The sequence below is a fragment of the Xyrauchen texanus genome, chromosome 49 (genome assembly GCF_025860055.1).
Source record: "Xyrauchen texanus isolate HMW12.3.18 chromosome 49, RBS_HiC_50CHRs, whole genome shotgun sequence".
In the NCBI taxonomy this organism is placed as follows: domain Eukaryota; kingdom Metazoa; phylum Chordata; class Actinopteri; order Cypriniformes; family Catostomidae; genus Xyrauchen; species Xyrauchen texanus.
The window spans coordinates 20550467-20569366 of NC_068324.1; the positions used below are offsets into that span (position 1 = coordinate 20550467).

The 18900-nt window shown below is 37.5% G+C and overlaps 1 protein-coding gene across 3 annotated transcripts in view; it reads right to left on the reverse strand.

Moving 5' to 3' along the window:
• The window catches only part of LOC127640301 (serine/threonine-protein kinase BRSK2-like), a 292226-nt gene that overhangs the window by 12785 nt on the left and 260541 nt on the right, over window positions 1-18900 (reverse strand). For all 3 annotated transcript variants that reach the window (XM_052122748.1, XM_052122747.1, XM_052122746.1), the window contains 4 exons: window positions 10994-11054; window positions 8435-8642; window positions 5499-5547; window positions 1227-1350 (listed from right to left, as the gene is read on the reverse strand). In XM_052122748.1, coding sequence (XP_051978708.1) covers window positions 1227-1350; window positions 5499-5547; window positions 8435-8642; window positions 10994-11054 — 442 coding nt within the window. The remainder of the gene's footprint in view (window positions 1-1226; window positions 1351-5498; window positions 5548-8434; window positions 8643-10993; window positions 11055-18900) is intronic.

Sequence of the window (18900 nt, forward strand, 5' to 3'; positions counted from 1 at the left end):
CACTTTTCAAACTCAATAGTTTGTTTAATTCTACTAACAATGTCCAACAGTTGACATTACTGAGGTAAGTCGCAAGTAGTAATATTGCAATACAATATTATATCGATTCTCTTAGCCAGCGATTCAATGTTTGCCGATACCTAAAAGTCTGCCACAATACGATTATGATTCGGGTGACATCTCATTTCCTTGTGGAATGAGGTAAACACTACAGTGACAACTTGTCATCTCTACAACAGTCAAGCAAGTCTTTCGATCCAAAATACTTACATACCCACGACAGGAGAGTACTCAAAGTGCTATCCGTGTTTTTTCTTGGCTACAACTTCCACATTTGTACTGAAATATTATGTTAGAGTTTGCTGTTATAAATATTAGTTAGGGTGTTGATGTGAAAAGTCTTGTAATTGATGTTGGTGAAGCAGTCGCTTTCTCTTTCCCTCGTCAGCGCTGTTCAGAATAACGGGTCTGTCGAGTCGTTTGAAATGGTTGAATTGCTCCATAGCACTTTAAAATAGAAAATTCTGTCGCCAGAACCACGATATCGAGGGAAGGATTTTCATAGCTTTGTCATATTCAAATTCTGGGTCTTTCCAAAACACTTTTAATATGTTAAAATATGTTAAGTTTACTAATAATCAACCCATGGGACCTAAAAGTCCCAGAGTTGAGTAAGAGAGTAAAAAAGCATAAAGTTGAAGAAACATCTACCATAAAGAACTTGTATGGGATTGTTCATTTGAAGGAAACTTGTAAAAGAGCAGCTTCCTTATTTATTAAAAGTTTTTGTGTAATTGAAAGTCAGAAAAACATTGCTAACCTATGAAAAGACACTTTCACAAGCTCTCGAGCACACATTTACACCTCGTGCAGGTCTAAACGGCACACCAACTACTCCTCGACAAACCTCTCGAGGCATAACATCTATATGCTAATGATCTGGCGCTACGTTGATTTTCCGTTGACCTCTAATGAAAAAGGCAGTGTGAGGAAGATGGAAACATCACACACTAGAATTGTACAGAATTGGAGCACAAAACAGAAAGGTGTTTGCGAATGTAAAAACACTGGTTTCCGGCAAAGCCTATCAAAACTGTTGTGATGGGGAAAGTCTTCCAATCTAATAGCGCACAAACAACGTTGAAGCATATGTTCAAATATTTAGAACTGCCATTCACAACGGAGGAATAGAATGGGATTGGAGACATGGGAAAGAGATTGCTTACCGAGAGAAAGGCATGGACGATGTCGGCTTTTATTGAGCTCAGCGGTTTGTCCTTAATAACGATGAAGATCTGTTCCTCTTTTTCCAAATTGATGAAGTTACCAAACCAAGATTTTTTGGCAAGTCTGCAGAGAGAGAGAGTGAAGTAAGAAAACATTCTTTCTACAAGTCTGCAGGGGACAAAAGACCAGTCCTCATCCAAGCTCAGAATTTGATTGATCATATGGTGCTTATGCAAAATAAATTGAAACTGAATTATTTATAAAAGGGAATATGAAGAACAGCAAACAGTAGAGCCTAGACGTCTACCACAAATTAACACAATGAACTTTGCCCGAGGTCATTTTTATGTAGAGTTATGAAAGTGGTGACTTTTGAACAAATTTATCCTGGGTGCTCTGGTTAATGAAGATTATTAAATCATTAATGGTTTAGCTTTAGGACCAATATTTTACATTGGGCATCAAGTGGCAGGCCAGCACAGTACCAAAATTGTAGTAATGTCAATAAAATCAAACATTGAAATGTATTAATAAGGTCCAGCAAAATGCAAAATTATTAACATGTTTGGTTTCTAAATGCCTCTTGGTTTCATGCTCTCAGCAGCCAATGATTCACCTCATAAAAGACATTGTGGACAACACAAACAATGCTTATGCTTGATGCAATTGAATTTATTGTAGCCTATGTCGTATTTTCTTTGACCTGCTTTTCAAGGATGTCGCACAACGTGTCCATGTTAGCATCTGCCTTGTTTGCCTAGCTTCTACCAAGTCACAGATGAATATGTGCCAAAATACCATTAGAGACTGATTGGATGCACTGGCTTGGACATCAACAACAAAACACTTCCCCTGTCTTTTAAACATTCATAAGCTTATTTATTTTGCCATCCTATCTATATATGGTTAATTCCATCTTATTATTTGCATTTAGCATTGCTTTTCTTTCTGCTGTCAGTCGAACAGACCTTCCAGTTAAAAACTACTGATTAAAAGCATCTCTAATGATGGTAAATCAATGAAACACCTCTGTGTTCAAACTAGCAGCTGTAATTGTTTTCACTGTTTAAAATATAAAGGACTAATTGAATGTCTAAACATTAGTGCAGCTCTAAAATTCTTCAGTCCTCCACCGCAGTGAATCAAAAAAGCACAGTCGCTCACAACTGAGCTTCCAGAACTGATTCATGGCAAAGGATGACAAAAGAAAGCAGAGAACACCCAGCTTATCCAGCTGGTGCGGAAAGCGAGAGAGTGAGGAATATGTTATGGAAGACAAAATAGAAAACAACAGAGGATGAAGCATTGTTCTCTTTGGGAAACAAATTTTCTGGCTGCTGTATACTGTGGGGTGAGAACTGCCACAGTCGGAGAAAGATTTGACTAAGCTTACATTAGAGTGGAAAAAATGACTAAATTGTTTAACAGAGGCAAACATAACTCACAATCATTTCTGAAGTGCTGAGGGGAGTTCTTACATCAGCACTGTTGTTGGGTAAGGATTGTTCCTTTTTCAGAGAATGTTTCTTGACGCTACGTTTGTGGTGTTTTCATTTGTATACAGTGGGTACGGAAAGTATTCAGACCCCCTTAAATTTTTCACTCTTTGTTATATTGCAGCCATTTGCTAAAATCATTTAAGTTCATTTTTTTCCTCATTATTGTACACACAGCACCCCATATTGACAGAAAAACACAGAATTGTTGACATTTTTGCACATTTATTAAAAAAGAAAAACTGAAATATCACATGGTCCTAAGTATTCAGACCCTTTGTTCAGTATTTAGTAGAAGCACACTTTTGATCTAATACAGCCATGAGTCTTTTTGGGAAAGATGCAACAAGTTTTTCACATCTGGATTTGGGTATCCTCTGCCATTCCTCCTTGCAGATCCTCTCCAGTTCTGTCTGGTTGGATGGTAAACGTTGGTGGACAGCCATTGTCAGGTCTCTCCAGAGATGCTCAATTGGGTTTAAGTCAGGGCTCTGGCTGGGCCATTCAAGAACAGTCACGGAGTTGTTGTGAAGCCACTCCTTCGTTATTTTAGCGGTGTGCTTAGGGTCATTGTCTTGTTGGAAGGTGAACCTTCGGCCCAGTCTGAGGTCCAGAGCACTCTGGAGAAGGTTTTCGTCCAGGATATCCCTGTACTTGGCCGCATTCATCTTTCCCTCGATTGCAACCAGTCGTCCTGTCCCTGCAGCTGAAAAACACCCCCACAGCATGATGCTGCCACCACCATGCTTCACTGTTGAGACTGTATTGGACAGGTGATGAGCACTGCCTGGTTTTCTCCACACATAGATTTCATTAGAATTAAGGCCAAAAAGTTCTATCTTGGTCTCATCAGACCCAGAGAATCTTATTTATCACCATCTTGGAGTCCTTCAGGTGTTTTTTAGCAAACTCCATGCGGGCTTTCATGTGTCTTGCACTGAGGAGAGGCTTCCGTCGGGCCACTCTGCCATAAAGCCCCGACTGGTGGATGGCTGCAGTGATGGTTGACTTACTACAACTTTCTCCCATCTCCCGACTGCATCTCTGGAGCTCAGCCACAGAGATCTTTGGGTTCTTCTTTACCTCTCTCACCAAGGCTCTTCTCCCCCGATAGCTCAGTTTGGCCAGACGGCCAGCTCTAGGAAGGGTTCTGGTCGTCCCAAACGTCTTCCATTCAAGAATTATGGAGGCCACTGTGCTCTTATGAACCTTAAGGGCAGCAGAATTTTTTTGTAACCTTGGCCAGATCTGTGCCTTGCCACAATTCTGTCTCTGAGCTCTTCAGGCAGTTCCTTTGACCTCATGATTCTCATTTGCTCTGACATGCACTGTGAGCTGTAAGGTCTTATATAGACAGGTGTGTGGCTTTCCTAATCAAGTCCAGTCAGTATAATCAAACACAGCTGGACTCAATTGAAGGTGTAGAACCATCTCAAGGATGATCAGAAGAAATGGACAGCACCTATATAGTTAAATATATGAGTGTCACAGCAAAGGGTCTGAATACTTAGGACCATGTGATATTTCAGTTTTTCTTTTTTAATAAATGTGCTAAAATGTCAACAATTCTGTGTTTTTCTGTCAATATGGGGTGCTGTGTGTACAATAATGAGGAAAAAAAATGAACTTAAATGATTTTAGCAAATGGCTGCAATATAACAAAGAGTGAAAAATTTAAGGGGGTCTGAATACTTTCCGTACCCACTGTATATAATGTATATATAATTCAGCTGCACTCTTAATAGAATTAGAAGGGAAAAAACTTGTTTAACCACATTAAACACAAATTCAATTGTGATAAGTGTTTGTCTAAGACACTGTAGCACTTATTTACATCTCTGAATTTGGTCAGTCGAATCTACTCGCATCTTCGTAGATCGGTTGCTTTAAACTGCAAATTCTGTCATTATCTACCCATCCTCATATTGTGCCAAACTTTTTTTATTTTATCCCCGTTTCTCCCAATTTGAAATGCCCAATTCCCACTTCTTAGTAGGTCCTCGTGGTGGTGCAGCTCACCTCAATCAGGGTGGTGGAGGACAAGTCTCAGTTGCCTCCGCTTCTGAGACCGTCAATCTGCGCATCTTATCACGTGTTTCATTGTGCATGACGCCACGGAGACTCACAGCATGTGGAGGCTCATACTACCCTCCGCGATCCACGCACAATTTCCACACGCCCCACTGAGAACGAGAACCACCAATCGCGACCACAAGGAGGTTACCTCATGTAACTCTACCCTCCTTAGCAACTGGGCCAGTTTGGATGCTTAGGAGACCTGGCTGGAGTCACTCAGCATGCCCTGGGTTCAAACTCTCAACTCCAGGCCCCCTATACTGCGGCAAACTTGTATTTTCTCATAGATCGCAGAATTGTCCCCATAGAGTACAATGCAAAGTTATTAAAATGTCAAAGCTGTTTGTTTTTTCAAGCAATGAAAACACATTGTAATCACTACATAACAAGTTAATTAGGCTTTAGATTTATCTAAAACATCACATATTAGATTTTTTACCTGGGTGCTCTTGCAAGTTAAAAAACTAAACTTTACCACTACACTTATACATCCTACAATCCTAAAAACTAATTGGTTGTTAAATTATATGTTTTTTTCTGTGTCTTTATGTCTCATCTAAGTGACCCCCTCAAAACTACACAATACCCCTAAACACAAATTTATTTGGCCTATTATAAAAGCAATAGTAATGTATGGGACATTCATAGAATGATATAAAACCAAACGTGTATGTATATGATGTATATGTGTGAACTCACTCTGGGGAAGACTCTGGCGTGAGGCTGGACATCTCCTCTTGAGTGGGAACTATTCACAATTAAGCAAAGATGTTAGTGTGTTCAGTTTTAAACATTCACCAAGTCACTTTAAAAATTGTTCTTAAATAATTCCACATTTCACAATGTAGGACATACATAATTTAAACATATAGTTGCATGCAAATAAGAATCGTTTGTGAGTATTTGTTATACAATATATTGCCTGTTTTGTTTTGGATTAAAGGTTACGTCAGCAATAAGAGTCACATGTAGGAAGTTTTTAAAAATACAAACCATTTCTGTTAAATCAAAGCAAGGTGGCAACCGTGGTGGCAGCCTTAATATAAGTTTCCATTCAGTATGTAAATAAGACAATTCATCTGCAAGCCTTGAAAAAAGATCCAGTAAAACTGGAGGAGCTGAAAGATTTCTTTTAACTCTATAATGACTCATTGTAGAGTGGCTCCATTATAAGAGGATTTGGAAGATCTAGACAAAATCTTTTCATTCTTTTGTGTCAACTTCATGATTTCAGGCAAATGTGATCCATTATTGAGCCAGAGACATAACAAGGAGTTTTTTTTTTTTTAAAAAAGACCCCATGAAAATGTTTAGCAAATGTTATTTTCTGTGTTTAGGTTTTTCCTATTAATGAACAACTAACCTCGCACACCTGAAAAGTGATAGGTGCGTAGGATACAAGCTGTAGCAAAGTCAATAAAAAAAGAAAAAATCCTGCACAGTCTTAGCTTGTCATGTAACATCTCAGTCACATGACCTTCGTCAGGCATTTACCTGATAAATTACCAGGTAAATGCCTGACGAAGGTCGTGTGACTGAAACGTTGCCATGAACAAACTTTTGTAATACTCTTTGCAAGCCAGGATAGTGTGCAGGAATTTCTTATTGAAACAGGGAGTTTCAGAACAGCAAACAGTACAGCATAGATGTCTACCAGGATTTATCAAGAGGCTTGTCCTTTTTTAAATAATCAAAAGCCTTTAGCTTATGTCACAGCATGGCAAAACCAATGCAACTGAAGACAAACTGATGACCCACAATTTGCTACTTGGAAGGCAGAGTAAGGCACTATTCATAAATACGGGGGAGGGACATGCTCATTATAGCGACCATTCTACTGGACGAATTTTGTAAACGCCCATTCAGACAAGATGTGTCATATTTTTGGTTCATATTCCACAGACAGTAATTTTGGGTCTGTTCCAAAACTTAATGAGCTGCCTCGCTGTCTCCTGCCTACATAGGCAGCTGTCTTCTAAGGCAGCATCCTTACTGAAATGATGCCGAGAACGATTTGGAATGTTCCACATAGACGGCAGTTCAGTGCATTTTTAAAATAGTGCTACTCACGCACAACACACAGGACAGTTGACTCGCAACTGACTTCAATACAGGTGATGCAAGAGAAATTACATGCCTCTAATGAGCCCAAATATGCATGGTACACACACACATTTTGGGTAAAACAGTAGGTTTTTGTGTCATATTAAACTGTTATTTTTTTATGTTTTCAGTACTGAATGGAGTACAAGTATATTTACATTTTATAATTAAAATTTCTCTTGCTTCGTCCACCATCTTGGATTTATTTTTTCATGGTGCATTCTGGGTTCGCCTACCCAGGGAAGGATACATATGATGCTACCTTAGAATTTGTCCAAAACAAGATATCTTTAAGCAGTATAACTAAGATACCTAACTTTTGGAACAGCCTTCGAGTCAGGGGCTCGTCTATAATGTCTTAAAATGTTGCAACCAGAGGTTGCTCACTAGGCTTTGGAAAAGACCCTTTGTGTTTGTGTAGATCTGCTAGTTTTATTTTGGTAACTTTAAGGAGGACACTGGTTTCTAAATAAGAGACAGACCAATAATCAGAGTCAGAATCAGTATTTTTTCAGTACCAATATTTTTAAACGATATTCACAATTTTCCGTAGTTTTCAAACTTTTTTTGGCATTACTATAAATCATGTAAATCAGGGTTAGCCAAACTTGCTTGTGGAGAGATAACTTCCTGCAGAGTTGAGATCCAACCCTAATCAAACACACCTGAACCAGCCTATCAAGGTCTTCAAGATTACTTAAACATTACAGGTGTGTAGGAGCAGGGTTGCTAACCCTGGCTTAAATACAAATAGCTACTATTAATAAAATATACAAAATACATTAATGTTTTTATTCTCAAAGTCTAATTATTATTTATTATATTGTGTCTAAAAGCAGAAATAGAACAAATTAAAATTGGTTATGCATATTAGTTCCGAACAAGAACATTTAGATAAAAATCATATCATATTGGTCACACATTATGTATATATATATATATATATATATATATATATATATATATATATATATATATATATATATATATATATATATATATATATATATATATATATATACATAAATACATACATACATACATACTGTGTATCATTTTAAGTGAAAGTTCAGACTTGACATACTTTGGTGGTAATTAAATTCTGCATATCAAAGGATGCAAAGTTATTTATTTTTGTTACAAGTCCCATTTGGGTTTGTTGTACATAGAAATACCGTTAAGAGGTCCTTTGTCCACCACATGACCACTGACACAGAATCGCTGCTGTGTGTGTGTTTGTGGTGTTAACGTCAGTGTAATTGACTACGGACATATTGCAAAGATTCCACCCTATGCCAACCAGTGTTCGGAACTCACAAGGAGCTCAATAAAATGTCAGAATCTAATGTGAAAATTGGTTAATGTGTTAATTGCATTAAACTTTTCAATTATTTACATGCGTTAATGCATTCATTTTGAAAGATCTAATATATATATATATATATATATATATATATATATATATATATTATATATTATATATATATATATATCATGTTTGTTTACTTTATCCACCACTTTTGGAATAATACCTTGCAGTTTCCTGCGGTGAAAGCGTGGCGAGCCCAGGAAGCTGTTCTTGATGGAATTGAGGCGTGTTTTCCAGGGCATTCCCCCAATGGAGGGGCTGGGGGGTGGCGTCGACGTGGGCGTCCCTGCCGGGCTGTCCTTAGGCGTATGCACGGGTGTTCCTTTAGGGGTAGGGATAGGGCTGCCTCTTGGAGAGGGGTGTGGGGTTACCTGTATGGTGGGGATAGATTTGGGGGCTTGGTCAGAGCCAGGCACAGGGTGAAATTGGTGTAGATGAATGGGGTAAAGAGGAACAACAGGACTGACGGGGACCAAAAGCTGAGGAGGGGTGCTGCTGGCAGGGGTTGCCCGCCGCACAAGTGGGCTGCCAGGTATACAGGGTTGTTGAGGCTGACATGGAGTAGATGGCTCCGACTTGGCCACTGAAATCTGTTCAGGCTCGGTTTCGAGTAAGGGGTTGGATCGGGTGGATTGTAAGGGTTTATCTTTGGGATTGGCAGGTAGAGACTGGATCTTCGGACAGGACAAAATAGACTCAGATATGGAGTTTGGTGTTAGGGAGTTAGGTGTTGAGGTTCTTGACCCGCTTTGATTTGAGTTTGGTTTTAAGGAGTCGGATATACTAGAACTCGGTGACAAGAGCAGCTTTGTGGATGGAGGAGGAACACAGAACTTTCGGACAGGCTTTAGGGGGATGGCAAGAACCAGGACAAAGAGATATATAGGTACAGCACAATTCACAAAGCATCATGGGTAAAACACACAAAGAAAGGGAAGGAATCATTTGAGGAGAAAAGGAAGCCGTGGTGATACAGAAGAAACAAAAAAAAAGTGAAGTTAGCCAAGACAGGTGAGGAAAAGATGTAAGAAGACCATTGTAAAAAGCAAATGAATATCAAGTCTTTTAAAACACACCAAATAAAGGGATAAAAGGTATTAAAAAGCAAGTTGTCTAATGTGCATATCAAGCATTTAACTGTGTATGAGAGGTGTGGATAATATGGTTGCATGTGTAGGTTTGTGGTATCCACAAGTCCTACCCGATTTACAAAGACCAGCATATCTGGTCACCAGGATATGTTGTGTTTTGGAAGCTGGTACCCAGCATAGAATGCTGGTGTTGCCACCAGGCTTCTAAACCACAAACACTATCTTGGTCAACCAACATTACCAGAAAGACCATGCTGGTCAACCAGCTTTATCAGCTGGATTTTGCCATTCCACCAGCTAGGCCAGCCACAGAGCAACATAAACAATGGAAATCCATGCTGGTGTAAGCTGTAGGGCACTTGCACTCAGAATCAAATGGTAACGAACTTGCACCAAAGGAAGACAACTTCTCAGTTCAATGCGTCCCATTCTGAATCAATTGTAAAACTTCAAAGCTCGTAGGCATCTAAATATGAATGTCTCAAACCTCAAAACCCAAACATTAAGCTACCAATTTGCAGAAATACTTCAAGCAATAATCTTCTTTCTGCAGCTGGAATCCAACAAAGTAAATAAAGCTAGAGAATTCACAAAAGTAACAAGTAATATATTGACAAAACTTTACGTAAGAAATAAAAAGACTCTTCAAAATCCTCAACTTACAAAGATACTTTGGCACAAGTTTTTCGAGATGTACATAATGGCCAAGAAGCCAATGGTTTAGAGTAAACTTTTAATAATTTCCATTTGAAATCAGCTCTATACGTTTTCGAGCTTTAGGGAGAGGCCTCTGTAATCTGTAAGCCGTTTTAAACAAGTCAACTAGAAAAGTTATCCAAGAGCTTCCGTGCTAATCAGAGAATTGGGATTTTCTCAGTGTTTCTGGCACTGGATTTTTTTTGGGGGGAAAGACACTGAGAGCAACCAATAGGATGAAAGAGAATATCTCTATGAAACAAGAACTGCTTTCTTCTCCAACTTGCTCACTCTTTCCTTTCTTGCTTTGTCTGCAAGAGGATAAATTGCCATTTAAACTCTGTTTGGGATGCAAGACCACCCCATATATGACTGCATTAGTTGAAATGTTTTTAAAAAGGCTGCATTTACAATTGCATACCTAAACTACCTGATCTACATTTCTTTAATTTTATTTTTGAGCTTTGTGTCCTTATCAGACAGATATGGTGAAGAGGGACCAGGAAATTATTGAGGATTTTTTGCCCACATGGTCACCATGGCTAAACACTGTGCTATTACTCAGACCCTGCTCTTCTATTCTTATTAAAGATCATAATCAACACTCTTCAATCTTAACAGCCCATTTTGCAATAAAAAGCCTTTAATTGTCAATGATCACCAAAACATTATTTTCAACCACCTTCAAAATATATCCTACAAACTTTGCAGCATGTATTAATTTGCTTATTAATATAATATGCCATGTATTATAGCTTTACTAACTGTCAACTTTCCCATTTTGTAAACCAGTAGGAAGTCCTAAACATCACAACTGCATGTGATATTCGTGTCCTATCAACATAAAATCGCATGTGTGATGGTTGCTGTGGAGCAGATGAGTGCTGATTGGTGGACAGAGAGAAGCAGGCATGCTGGGGGTGGAGCTTACTCACCCGTGGGCTGTTGAGAGGGCTAGTGGAGAGACCAGAGGACGCGCCGCTGATGGACCGTGACCTATACAGATACAGACCATAAGACATACACAGTGAGACACAGCTTACAGCTGAGATAGGTAACAGAAAATGAGTCCTGGGTGAATTGTGAGTAGCTAGACAAGTCAAATCTTGATAAAAATATATGGTAAAAGTACTATGGTACATTGATGGTATCAGATTGAATGAATACCATATACAGTCAGTACATGGTACTCCAAGGTACTTGGAGGGACAAGGTACATAGCATTACGATGGTACCATGGTCATGATGGCAATGGCAGTACCATGGCACTCTTAGTACTTTTTTGTTAGATAAGTATCAGATCCATTCAATTCATGTACTGGAATTCATAGAGGAAAGTTATAAGGATGAATCAATATTCTTATTGCCAGAGACTTGATAAATATAACATAGACAAATTGAGAGATGTTTAGTAATATGGAAAACACTTATACACCCAAAAAATAAAACAATACACTTACTATGGAGGGAAAAAAGGAACCAAAAATGTAATTTATACACAATAATTTGTTATAATGATCAATGAAACAGACTTAATACCAGACATGGGGACTTGTGACTTGGACTCGAGTCGCTATTTTTATGACTTGTGACTTGACAAAAAATAAAATACTTGAGACTTGACTCGGACTTGGAAGTTAAAGACTCGGGACTTGACTTGACTTGAGACACTGAAGACTTGAATGACTTGAGTGTTAATCACATCATGTTTTCAGTTTGAATATAAAATATATAAATTATTTTAAAAAATAAAGTTGATCCAGCTGGAGCGCAGGCTGAGAATAGTTTTGTCATGACTGGCTCACGACACTATAGGCTATCATCAGCCATGCCCTCTCGTACCTTACGCACACCACGCCCACTTAGATCAGATAACACATCAACATGTCAGCCGGAGGGGTAACGTTACCGAGGGTCATCGCTTTCGGCTTCAAAAATTATTATCAAGATGGCAAAAGACGAACAGCGCTTTGCAAGACATGCAACGTTAAGATCGCGGACAGCCAGACGACAACCTCCAATTTCGATCCGCCATCTGAAGAGCCATTCTGCCCAGTAAGTGCTTGTCAATTTGTTAATTTTATCTGGTTAGTTGGTAGTTAGCTAATGTAATAATAGCAGGGTTCCCACGGGTCCTTGAAATCCTTGAAAGTTTGTGAATCTGAAAAATAAAATTCAAGGCCCTGGAAAGTTCTTGAAAATAAACATACATAGATACAGGTCCTTGAAAGTGCTTGAATTTATTTTGTGCAAGAAGTTTTCTGGAAAAAACAAATCTGTCCATTAATTTTTTATTTCGCCAACACTTCGTGGCTTATGCTGCATACTAGCCTGCTTGATTTACGTTAGTTACGCGCATTTACGTTAAGTGTTTCCCGCGCTAGGTACTTTGTTTTGTACGTTGCCATGACGTTCACGCGCGCTGGTACCTCAACGTTTCCCACTCACAGACATTGCAAAAATAGGCTTATGGATATACTCTGTGTGAGTGAGTGAGTGGGTGTGGGAGTGTGAGAGCGCGAGAGTGAGTGTGTGTGTGTGGGCGCGAGAGTGAGTGAGTGTGGGTGTGGGAGTGTGGGAGAGAGAGTGTGTGTGAGTGTGGGAGAGAGAGTGTGTGTGTGAGAGAGAGTGTGTGTGTGTGTGTGAGAGAGAGAGTGTGTGTGAGAGAGAGAGAGTGTGTGAGAGAGAGTGTGTGTGAGAGAGAGAGGAGAAATGTAACAAAGTTTAATGTATGTAACTGTGTTTGAGAGAGAGAGAGGGAGGTGTTCAGAGAGGAGTCTGTTGGATGTTAAGCTGTTTGTTTTATGGACTCAATGTTGAAAATTTAAAACATTTCAAACACTGTTGGCAGAAGTGAAAAATAAATAATTTTATGAAGTTACAATTTTGTTTGATTCCATGATGTATTTTACTGAACATGAGTATTGTAATTTACTGACAGTTACTTATATCTTGTCTTTTCACTTTATTATGATCAGATTCTGCAGGTAAAATTACAATAATAAGGTGACTTGACTTGGACTTGACTTGATATAGCCTGTGACTTGACTTGGACTTGACTTGACATAGCCTGTGACTTGACTTGACTTGACTTGCCCAAGTAAAAAATACTTGGGACTTACTTGAGACTTGAAGGTTAAGACTTGAGACTTACTTGAGACTTGCACATGTGTGACTTGGTCCCATCTCTGCTTAATACTACAGACCTTTAAGTTTCTATAATATTTATCTTTAAATGCCCAAATTGTATTATATTTAGGGGCATTACTTCTCCCCATAATAGGTCTATCCAAATGAGGGGTTTTGACAAAAGTGGGGGCTCGCCCAGGATTCAAAAAGATTATTGTAGTAATGGATTATTTTGTAGTGCGTGTAGTGTTTTTCTTGTTAAACCTCCTAAAAGTGCATTTGTATCTAGGCATATTATTGTGTTATACTAAACTTCTGTTTTTTACAACAGATGTCCAAACAGACAAAGATCGAACACTTCAATCATCTTTCAGAAAGTAACAAGTATATTATCAGATAACAATCCATCTTCATCAGAAGAGTGGGCTGCCCAACAATATTGACAACAGCTGTCCTTTCTCTTTTATGCATTCTTATTCCAACATTCCTCAATATTTTCTGACATATCCATCTTTCATTCATTGTCAGTCTGGTTTGTCCATCCTTTGCTTTTCACCTCTTGATCTTCTAACCTTCATCTTTTGTCTCTCTCTCAACATTCTTATCACTTTTACCACTTTGGACCAATGTCCAATTTTGGACTCTCTCTTACTCACTGTCTTTAATCCAGGTCAGTTGTCAGATATGTTTGAAATAAATGTGGCCCCTGGCCCGAAACCACTGACCCGACCATCTGCACGGTTGAATTCTACATCTTGACCCTGAACTTAATTCAAATACTTACTGAATAGAACTATTTAAGAAAATATAGCAATTTTTTAAACTGCATTGTGGGGTAGTTAGTGAATGAAACAGTTTTGTGCTGAAATACAGTACACTTGCCAATGTGGCACAACTTTTTAGTAAATTCGCCCCAGACAAACTAACAGCAAAGAGACCAAAGGAAAGATATTATCAAAATGGTTAAGATTTCGATGAATGGATGTCTCTATTTATATTGATAGGCAAGGCAAAATCCTCCAAATGAGTGGAATCGTATATGTGGGTAAGTAAGATAGCAACACTTTGAGATGCCCACAATGACTTTCAAATTGTCAACAGACATCAGCTAAAGCTAAGATTGGTATACTCTTTTTTTTTTATGGGGTTATGTAGGAGTGAGTGGAGACAGACAACACAAATCTCCCTGAACAGCATGTGAAACGCATAAATTACAAAACCTATGTTTAGACGTGAAGGCCATTAAGATGGTGACTAGTCCTTAAGTATTCAGTACATAAAATCTTTGTTTACATATAAACAACGTATATAAAATACAATCAATATATGCTTAGCTTTTAAATTGGGTAGGTTGTTAATATTACAATTATGCTGCATTAATGTCAGTGTTGGGAAGCTATTTCAAAACTGTAGCTTGTCAAGCTACAAACTACTCAAAGTAGTTGTGCTACAGCTATGATTTAAGCTACAGTTGATGATTTAGTTGAGGAATGCTTATCTGGCATAAAATCAACAAGGATATCAATTAGAGCAGTGGTTCTCAACCGGTGGGGCGGAGTAGGCTACGATGGAAGGGGAAAAAAAATTGAAAAAAAAAACCATTTTTTGGGCACATTTTTTTATCACTAAACTACTGTCATAAAAAGTTATAGTTTTGTATATACATAACTCCTGAATAAAAATTAAAATGTGTTTGGACTGCCCCAACTGCAATGAACCAGCTTTGGGGGGGCCCAGCTTGCAAAAGGTTGAGAACCCCTGAATTAGAGTAACATCATCAAACATAATTAATTTTACACACATACATTTACATTACTATTTGCTACAAAAAGCATGTAAAAAGTTTTCAGAAAAGCAACTGAGTGATGATTCAAATGAATATTGTTGTGTCCAAACAAAGTCACTCGCTAAAATGAATGAAAGATGTAATGCTTTGTCATGCTACATCGATACGTAGCTAGTCACTGGAAAAGCATCTATATTTTGAAAACAGCTGAACTGTAATACTTTCACATTAATACAAAAATGTAGTTAAGTTGGTTGTGTCATTACTTAATTACTCCCCAACAATTATTAATATCTCCCTTGTGTGGTCTGTTTTAAGGAAAGCCTGACTATTTCTGACATTTAACTCTGCTCTAGACTCGGATGAGATGTTTCTGAGAGTTTAGCATGGCATACACAGCTGTTCTGGCTGCAGAGTTTTGTGGGATTAAAGGGGGGTTTTGAGGAAGATCCACAGTTTTTGTGGGGATTTTCTGGGTGGAACCAGAGAGGAGAAAGGAATCCCATGAAACTAATGCAGAAAAAGCCAAACATATAACAGGATTAAATGGGTAGAGTAAATCTGTCAGAGACCAAAAAGTGGAACCGAACTGGACTCTGATACTTCATTTGAGAAAGCTGTATATTATTGCACATATTCTGAGAGTGAAAATGTATATAGTTAGGGTTAGGTTTTACTGGTATTACTGTACATAATAATATATATTACAATGAAAATCTATGATTCCAAATCTAATTTAAACATAAAAAGTCAAACTGCTTTTTAAAGCAAACTAAAGCACACACAAGAACATTCTCAAAAGATTCTGGACAACATGGATCAAACTTGGATTTTGCACAAACTTGTGAAGTCCGTGCCAGCTCATGCTGTTATTGAAGCAAAATGGGGGACAATCTTGAATTTTAGAAAGTGGGAAATTCTGAAATTCACATACAGTATATCTGCATATTTACATAAGTATCATAAGGTTTACACAAAGCTTGCAAAATGATAAATAATTTTAGATCATATAAAGCTCCAAAAAAAAAATTCATTTGAATTCCTATTCATACCAAGCTTGAATTTTGGAGCAAAATTAGCATTTGAATACAATTGATGTTTTTAGAACAGTGCCGCCTTCTGTACAGTGGTGAAATAGTATGTCATTTTATTCGTTTTGTAATTAGTTTCGGTGTGAATAGAATTTTTTTCGGCAGTTCGTCTTGTAAATTTGTGCCTGATTTGGTCTGAACAGGCCTTTACTTGGGACATTTACTGACAGGTGTAAATATGATGTTAGATGTCTGGCCAGGAAGACCAGAAAAAAATCATCCACACAGTAATTCAATCGTTTATATGTTCTATTTTTTTCTCCACATACTTTCACTTCAAAAAACTCACTCCTTCCCCAACCTCTTCATCACACAGATCCAACTTTAAAAAATTACATTTCAACGTCAGATTTTGCTCTGACACATTCTCATCGCAAGCTCTTTAAAGCCAAAAGATCTCAAGGTCTACAGATCCACTACAGTAGGAGAGATATAACAAACAATAAAAAGTACAAAATGACATATGATGCAACAGAACGTCAGTTTCTGAGGTTGCCTCTAGTTCAAAAAGCACTATTTTTTAGCAAGTAGTAAATCATAAGGGTAAAAAAAAGTAAAAGAAAAAAAAAGACACTAAAGATGCATTGCTTTGATTAAAGGAATGCTTAAATTTCAATCATAGTACATACACTGCATCTAAGTATGTACTCCAGATACTCTTGATCTAACCATAAAATCACAATATAGGGTGCCTGGGTAGCTCAGCGAGTATTGACGCTGACTACCACCCCTTGAGTCACGAGTTCGAATCCAGGGTGTGCTGAGTGACTCCAGCCAGGTCTCCTAAGCAACCACATTGGCCCTGTTACTAGGGAGTGTAGAGTCACATGGGGTAACCTGGTCATGATTAGTGGTTCTCACTCTCAATGGGGTAAATTGTGCGTGGATTGCGGAGAGAATCATGAGCCTCCACATGCTGTGAGTCTCCGCGGTGTCATGCATGTGATAAGATGCGCAGATTGACTGTCTCAGAAGCGGAGGCAACTGAGACTTGTCCTCCGCCACCCGGATTGAGGTGAGTAACCACTCCACAACGAGGACCTACTAAGTAGTGGGAATTGGGCATTCAAAATTGGGAGAAAAGGGGATAAAGACATATATTTTTAAAATGATCCACAATTATGCACTAGTTAAGCATGAACCAGACAGTAATTAATAATTAACTGAATGTAGAGTAAGGGTATCTTAGCCATAATACACAACTAAATAAAAGTTTTATATTTGTTTAGAAAGTAATGTAATTAATGCTCAATTTCAGAGATACATCATAAATTAAGTTTACTAAACAATATTTAACCAGTAATTTAGGTAATTTAGGATTAGCTTTACAAAGCTGTTAATAACAAAATAATTAAAATCTTCTATTAAAGACAACTTGCATCACTATATTAAATATTGCTTTGTTTTGCATTTATTATGCGGTATTCAATTTGATTTAAATATATTAATACATTATATTAAGTTATGATAAATTAGTATTGGTTTTACTAATAAATTGCTACAATTTTGATTAAAGATAACTTGACTTCCTGTTCTAAAGTGAAACTTTTACCTACCCAATTATTGGATGTGTTTTGCACGTATTAGGTGGTATATTAAGTTTATTGAACTAGACAGAAATTTATAATATTGAACTAATTTCAATTAAATTAATCTTAAAATAAAGACAATTCGATTAATTTGTTAATCATTTGTTTGATATTATTAGGTGTTTACAGTATTTGCAGTAAACAAAAAAGTTCAGAGAGTTTTATTGTAATTGAAATGTGAAAAAACAAATTGAATATGTTATTCATTTATAAGTAACAGATTTGAAAGGTCAATAATATTATATATTTGATTTGACTATAATATATATTTGATTTTTAAAATAGAGAATTAATTACATTCTACACAAAAATAAGACTTTGATTAGTTGTACATTATGGCTAAGATACCCTTACTGTACATTCAATTAATTATGAATTACTGTATTATTCATTATTAACTAATGCTTTACTGTGGACCCTTAAAATAAAGTGTTACCAAATTGTTTGTATACATGGAATACTCATGGATAACCTACTACACAATTTCCAGTCTGAAGAATGAACCCGAAGTAGGATATTTAACATAGATTTTATTATAGTTTTTTCACACTATATGTTTGATAAGTGTTATATGTTTTTACTTAAAATAAGATAGCTGTTTTTTCCCCAAAATGATAACTGGATGCCTCTCACGTGTAAAGTAATGAGTTGATGTGACAGTCATCTGGTCATCTGGGTGCACTGCCTTAAGAAAATGTACTTACTGTGCACCGTATATACAAAATAATATATACTGTAGAAATCTCAAGAATAATAGCAGTATGCTATTCCGAACAAAGCCAAAAAGACAGTAGACGCCTCTTTCTTTTATATGCAGCTGCTTCCTTTCAAAACACAATCATTTTGACCATCATTTCTTTTAAATCCTCAGGTGGCGTATATGCCAGACTCAGGTCATCTTCAGTCAATTCCCCATTTCAATCCTGCTATCATAGACGTCTGGCCATTTGAGTGGGAGTGAAAAGAGTGTCATGAAATTGGGTTTTGAAATGAATTGAAAAAATGAGACCTACTCTGTTTTCATACAGTGGAGGAGGAGGGTTCGTAGTTTGTGAGGGAAAACGGTAGTGAATAAAGATAGTTGAATGAATAGCTGTGGGCCTCAATTTTGGTCTGACTGGAGGGTGATACTTCAAAACTGAACAGAAAGATTTTTCTAAACATTAAACTACTTAGTTTTATGATATACACCAAACTCGAGGCCTGGAGGAGTCCCGATTCGCACACTATCTTTCGAATTTGAGTTC